Source organism: Dromiciops gliroides, chromosome 1, assembly GCF_019393635.1.
Source record: "Dromiciops gliroides isolate mDroGli1 chromosome 1, mDroGli1.pri, whole genome shotgun sequence".
NCBI classification, from domain to species: domain Eukaryota; kingdom Metazoa; phylum Chordata; class Mammalia; order Microbiotheria; family Microbiotheriidae; genus Dromiciops; species Dromiciops gliroides.
In genome coordinates this window covers 59,118,708-59,125,248 of record NC_057861.1, presented here as the reverse complement: position 1 = coordinate 59,125,248, position 6,541 = coordinate 59,118,708, and the positions used below count along the sequence as shown (strand labels likewise).

Genomic DNA, 6,541 nt, shown 5'->3' with positions numbered 1-6,541 from the left:
TGTGATCACCAATTTCATCCTTGAAAGGATTCATTTCATAAGGTTTAAACATAACAATTTCTACTTTATTCCTTTTTCAGAGGGACCTCAGATGGCTCCTATGATAGGGAATCAGAACACTGGAGCTATCTCAGTTCTGCAACTGATCATATGATCCAGGGAAAATCATTCTCCCTCCAAGGGGATTCAGGGGGATTAGAGAGGGCCTCAGAAGTCATCTAATCCAAACTGTTCAGAATCTCCATTAAGTGGTCAACTAGCATCTCATTTCCAGAGGTAGTCAATGTTGCATTTACACAGTTCCTTCTTATATCAATCAAAACCAAAATCAGTCCCCTCTGTAATTTCTGCCCATTGTTCCTAGTCCTAGGTTTGCTTTCTGGGACCAAGTAAGTGCAAGGAATCCTTCCTTATGATAATTCTCTCCCTCTCCCTCTCCCTCTCTCTCTCTCCCAATCTGCATTCATAGTTGATCAGTTCTCTTTCTGGAGGTGGACTGCATTTTTCATTCATGGGTCCTTTGGAATTCTCTTGGATCATTGTAGCTGTTTTCACAGTTGATAGGATAGCCTTTTCAATAATTGAAAACAGCTGTTATGTTCCCCACTCCCATTCCCGTGTCTTCCCTACTCCAGCCCGAAACATCCCTATATTTTTCTTCTTTGATCTTGGAGGTAGTAGGGAGCCATTAGAGTTTATTAAATGACTGGGGGGCGGGGGTGGGGAGGGGTCAGTCGCACCTGAGCTTTAGGAAGATTAATCTGACAGCTGAGTGGGAGGGTGGACTGGAGCCAACGAAAAGATTTTGGAAACTGCCAGGAAGATAAGGGAACTTCAATAGGGAGACAAGGGAGTTACTGATCATTTCTGACCAGTTGTGGAAATGACCAGACGCTGATTGGAAGAGGGATCAAGTCCGAGTTAAGAAACATAATTGCGCCGTCGTCCAATTGGGCCCAATGTCCAGGTAATGAGGGTCTGGCTGCTGTTGGGGCGGGAGGATGCAGAATCCCTCCCCTGAATTCAATTAGCATTAAAGTGCCTACTCCGAGAAAAGTAACTTGAACTAAAAGAGAAGACGCTGAACTCAAGCACTTAATAACTGTGTGACCCTAGATAAATCTCTTAACCTCTCAGAGTTTCTCACATCAGTAAAACGGGGATAACAGCAGCACCTAATCATACCAAGTTATGAGAATCTGATTAAAATAATGTGGATAATGTTTTAGAAGCAGCCCCTGCCCTCGAGGGACTAGAACTCTCCTGCGGGGTACAAAGGAACAAAGAGATTAAGTCCTGAGGTTATTCCCGATTCGCGGCCCAGCACACCTCCATCCCTCTCGGCCCGGACTCCCCGGGTCCCCAGCCGCAGGTGGTGCTTTCCCGCCCCCGCGCCCCCCCCCCCTTTCTCCCGAGCCCCAAGGAGGGGGCGGGGAACGCGGCGAAAGCCGGGAAAGCCCTGGCGGGATGGGGGCGGAGGGGGGGGATCCGTACACGTCACGCTGACGCGACACCCCGGCTCGCCGCTGCAGGCTTCGCTTGTTGACAGCGTTGCCCCGGGAGACGGGGAGGGGCAGAGGGAGCGGAGAGGGGGCGGGGCCCAGGCTGGAGCTCCGGGCTCTGGTCCGCAGCCGCTGCGGCCGCGGCCGCCGCTGGCTTATATACTGCGGCTAAATTTAGGCTGAGCCCGGAGCTCGTCCCCATCCGGGACGCGTTTCCGCCGCCGCTGCCATTGGCCCGACCCGCCGCGCGCCGCGTTATAAGGCTCGGGCGGGCCCCGAGGCCGCCACTCACAGCCTTGTCAGCCCCCAGCCCAGCCCGTCATTCTGTCCGTCAGTCATTCCGGCTCGGCGCGCGCGCGCCTGTCAGTCACTCAGTCAGTTAGTCGTGCAGCCGGTGACAGCGGCAGCCGGGTAGCCCCGCACACACTCTCGCTCCCCTCCCGACTCGTGGGCCGTCTGTCTCTGTCCATCCGTCAGTCCGTCCGTCCGTCCCCCCCGGGCGTCCGGCGGCCATGGCACTGAGCGAGCCCATCCTGCCGTCCTTCGCCACGTTCGCCAGCCCGTGCCGGGAGCGCGGCTTCCAGGAGGTGAGTGAGCGCCCCGCGCCCCCTCCGCTGCCTCCGCTCCCCGCCCCGCGTGCCCCCGACCCCAGTCTCACTGGCCCTCTCCGTGTCTCTCTCCCGCAGCGCTGGCCCCGCACGGAGCCCGAGCCCGGCGGCGCCGACGAGGACCTCAACAGCGTGCTCGACTTCATCCTCTCTATGGGTCTGGACGGGCTGGGCCCCGAGGGTGCCGCGGCCCCCGAGCCCTCGGCCGCCTTCTACCCGCCGCCGCCCCCCGGCTGCTACCCGGAGCCTGCCGCGGCCCCGCCGCAGCCGCAGCCGCAGCCGCAGCAGCCGCCCACCTATGGGCTCGCGGCGGCGGGGCCCGAGCCCCAGGCAGCTCCGGCCCCGGGAGCGCTGCAGGGCCGCTTCCTGCTGGCCCCGTCCGCCTTCGGGGCCTTCGCCGACGGCATCAAGGCTGAGCCCGAGCTGGACGGCGGCGCCTTCGCGGCTGCCCTAGGCCGACCTCCGCGCTGCGTGAAGCGGGAGGGCAGCGGGGCCTGCATGCTGGGCCCGGGCTCCGGCCCCGACACGCCCCCGCTCAGCCCCGACGGCCGCAGCCCGCTTCAGGATGCCCACTCCCGGCTGTCCGCGCCGCGCCCCTTCGGGCCCCCAGGCGCCTTTGGCCCCGCTGCCGCCGCCGCCGCCGCCTTCCCCGGGCCGCCCCCGCTGCACTACCCCGCGGGTCCCTTCGGGCTCTTCGACGAGGGCCTGGGTCTGGCGGCCGCCGCCGCCGCGGGTCCCACCGCCCGAGGGCTGCTCACGCCCCCGTCGTCGCCCCTGGAGCTGCTGGAGACCAAGCCCAAGCGCGGCCGGCGCTCGTGGCCCCGCAAGCGGACGGCCACGCACACGTGCAGCTACGCGGGCTGCGGGAAAACGTACACCAAGAGCTCGCACCTCAAGGCGCACCTGCGCACGCACACAGGTGGGTGCGGGCCGGGGGCTGGGGAGGGGACGAGTGCATGCTCTTACCCCCGGCATGCGCCACCTGAAGTGGGGAAGCGCGAGCCTAGGCGGGAGAGGTTCTTAGGGATCCCCCCTACACACACACACACACACACACACACACACACACACACACACGCGCCCTCTATAGGAGAACTGTAAAGTTTGGGGGGAGACACCGGGCGTCTCTTAGGCACAGAATGAATAACCCCCTCAAGGGAGAAGTCAGGTGTAAAGGGGTGGTGAAAGGGTACTGGGAAAACTGGAAATGTGCCTCTTCTGAGGAGAGAAGGGCAGGGGCTGGAATAGATCTGCCCTAGGGATGTGACGCTGTCACTTGAGCCACTGTCACCAAAGGCTCTGGAGAGGCTGTGGTAGCCCAGGAGGGGGGTGGGGTGATGCATTATTTACTGCGCTGGGTCTCTTCCCCTAACTCTAATAGCAATTCATGGCGGGGGGGGGGGGGGGGACGGGGACGGGGAAGTTATGTTTGAGGAACGTGTAGCTTGGGGTGCTTTATAAGCATAGCATATAGTGTGTGGAGCCTCAGCTGCAGGTATCTCCTCGTACTTTTGATGGTCTAAATGTTTCTGTCTGATCTCTTGGCAGGTGAGAAACCGTATCACTGTAATTGGGATGGCTGCGGTTGGAAATTCGCCCGATCAGATGAGCTAACCCGGCACTACAGAAAACACACGGGGCACCGGCCCTTCCAGTGTCACCTCTGCGACAGAGCCTTTTCCCGGTCTGACCACCTGGCCCTGCATATGAAGAGGCATATGTAACTGGGCTCCACCCCGGGCAAGCCTGTAGCTGGCACTACAGGCTGAGCCTGGAGCCAGGGACCTCTCTGAACTACTTTCTCCCAGAATGTGACTGGTATTTATTGGGCTTTTGTAAAAGGCTAGCGTCCAGCAGGACTGTACTTGTACATAGGGCATTTCCCCTAATTGGACCTCGACCACAGACTTAACCAGAGGTTTGTGCATTGGAATCCCTGACGCTGACCCCAGTGGGACTGAGTGACTGTTGAATGGGACCTGTTGGGTCGATCTCACCCTAAAAGGCATGGCTTGAGAAGATTCCCTTGACGAATTTTGTATTCAAAATGGTGCAATAGTATTCTTACAAATGCTCAGCCATGGTCTACACTAGCACAGGGCTTGATGCCTTGTAAGAACCATAGCCTTAACTTTACTGCCTAAGATGTTGAATAACGGAAATATTTGGCAAGTCTTGTCATAATGTAAATATATAAGGACAAATGGGCCTTTTTGCCTGTTTCTGTTTTATATGAAAACGATTTCTCAGTTTTTAAAAAAATAAAAACAAATGTTTTGCATCTTTTAAAGAATGTTTCCGTGCATACCCAGAGTTGACTTTTTGAATGCTGGCATTTTTGATACACCTCTGGTTCTCCTGGTGAGTCGGTGCCAGCCTCTCACTGAATGTGGAATGAAGGAGGTGGAGGGATGGGATTAGTTTAAAAAAAAAATTGATGAAACTTAGAGGTGGGAAGAAACCAGCAAGATTTACTACCTTTTTAGAAATGGTGTTTTAGTTACTCAGTTTGGGTTGGGCTATTTTCATAGTCTCAATGTTTTCCAGCTGTGGTGACTGCATGCCAGCAAGCATGTGGGTTTTTCCTATAAATTTAAACACTGCATTTCTGTAACTAGGGAGGCTTATTTTAAGGCTGTCTCATACATCAATTACCTTCTTTTCCCAAGGGCTTAGGGGAAAGTGGTGACCCAGCTGACATGAAACCCTCAAAACCATTGGTCTGAAAAAAGGACTACTCCAACTGCCCTGTATTATTTTGGTAGCTTGAATTTATCCTCCAAGCTTTTCAATTAAGAAGTGATTCAGTCCTTCAGGATTTTCTGCTCCAATATGCTCAGTTTCTTCCTTGCCATATGAATTTTTATGTGTCCTCAGTCTGTGTTTTACTGAAGGAAGGTTCTGTAAAAACCCTCCTTATAGAATTGTTTATCTTAAGATCAATGAATATAACTGACATTTATTTCTAGTACCCCACAATTGACAAGCTTATTATTCTTCATGCATTATCTTCTCTTCCTCTTCACAACAACTTTGAGAAGAATGGGCAAGAATCATCCCCATTTTACAAATGAAGACTTGATAAAGGGAAGAGCCTTGCTCAAAATCACACAAATAAATCTGAACCCAGGACTCTTGACTCGGAAGTCCAACCAAGGCTCTTTCCATATTAAGCTGCCTCCCACTGATAAAGATCAAGCTTGGATTTTTAACAGTGGGTTGAATATATGTACTGCCTTGTGAACATAAAAAGCATGGATATGCTTTTTGGATACATTTTGCTAGTACTGTGGAAAGACTGTCTCTCTAGTCCAACCCCCTCCTTTTATCTGTCTTGGAATGATTCAATGGCTTGCCCAAGGTCATACAGTAAAGAGAGCAGATCCCAGATTCCAGCCCAGGTCCCTTGCCTCATTCATTGTTGGTCTGATCTTCTGCAAATTGACTTTTAGAAATGGGTACACTCTCTACATTCCGTTTTATGGATGTGAAAGTGTTTTTAGACTTACAAAGCTTCCACTCAGGATCCAAGCATCCTAAATTTGAGGTAAGTGCGCTAACCACCACTAGGTCACCCTACCCCGACTACTTTTTCAAGGTGCTGCCTCTGTCCAACAGATTTGCCTTGGGACCATGATCACTGGTATAGAAAAACAACTTCACATTTTGCCCTTGAGGCTTGCATGTTTCAAAGTGCTAATTCAACACATCTTCATTTAAAAAAAAAAAAAACACCCTGGAAACCTTAGTTCCTAGCAATTGCACAATTTGTTTCCAGAAAGTGAAAATCGCACAGCATATTTTAAAATAATCATACATCGTGTTGCAATAGTCCTAAGGATTTCCTCCCTTCCCTTCTCCCCTAGATAAAACCTGTGAAAGCAGATGAGTATGTTAAGTAATCTTCAGAAAGCAGAAATTGAAAATTAACATTTGATTCAACTTTCTAGATCAACATTCTACCAACTTCCTCTTGTACTTAGGGTTTTTGTTTTTCTTTTTTTAAAAAAATTTCTACTCTTGTTACATCTTTTGCAAATATGTTTTCAGAATGTGACCCCTGAGATGTGAAATCTCTTATCCTGCACTGGCCCTAGAACATGATGAAATTGGGTTGTTGTTTTTTTTTTTCTTTCATCAGTCCTGGCTCATTTACTGTTGATGCCCCTGTAATGTCTTCCTAGTACTATATAAAAAGAGGGCATAGCCCAGAGCAGTGGACTGGGGGGAAGGGGGGGAGGGGAGTAGTTCAGAACAAGATTCTAAATCCAGTTCGTTGCCACTAGTTGACAAATCTTAGGTTATTTTTTTTTCTGTGGGTCTCCGTTTCCTCAAATGGAAAATGAGTTTGGACCGAGTAATTTCTAAAGTTCTACCCAGCTCTGACATCCTTTGTTTTAAAGTCCTTTCCATCTCAAAGGTGCCTTATAC

At 52.1% G+C, this 6,541-nt stretch overlaps 1 protein-coding gene across 1 annotated transcript; it reads left to right on the top strand.

Moving 5' to 3' along the window:
- Positions 1–1,694: 1,694 nt before the first annotated feature.
- KLF2 (Kruppel like factor 2) lies at positions 1,695–4,400 on the top strand. Its single transcript, XM_043969952.1, has 3 exons — positions 1,695–2,089; positions 2,189–3,029; positions 3,659–4,400. The coding sequence occupies exons 1-3, from the start codon at positions 2,015–2,017 to the stop codon at positions 3,832–3,834; spliced, it is 1,092 nt and encodes a 363-aa protein (XP_043825887.1). The 5' UTR covers positions 1,695–2,014; the 3' UTR covers positions 3,835–4,400.
- Positions 4,401–6,541: the final 2,141 nt, after the last annotated feature.

Coding starts and splice junctions, on each gene's coding strand:
- KLF2 (XM_043969952.1), top strand. CDS start 2,015: ATGGCACTGAGCGAGCCCATCCTGCCGTCCTTCGCCACGTTCGCCAGC. Junction 2,090..2,188: donor GGGAGCGCGGCTTCCAGGAG/GTGAGTGAGCGC, acceptor TCTCTCCCGCAG/CGCTGGCCCCGCACGGAGCC. Junction 3,030..3,658: donor GCACCTGCGCACGCACACAG/GTGGGTGCGGGC, acceptor ATCTCTTGGCAG/GTGAGAAACCGTATCACTGT.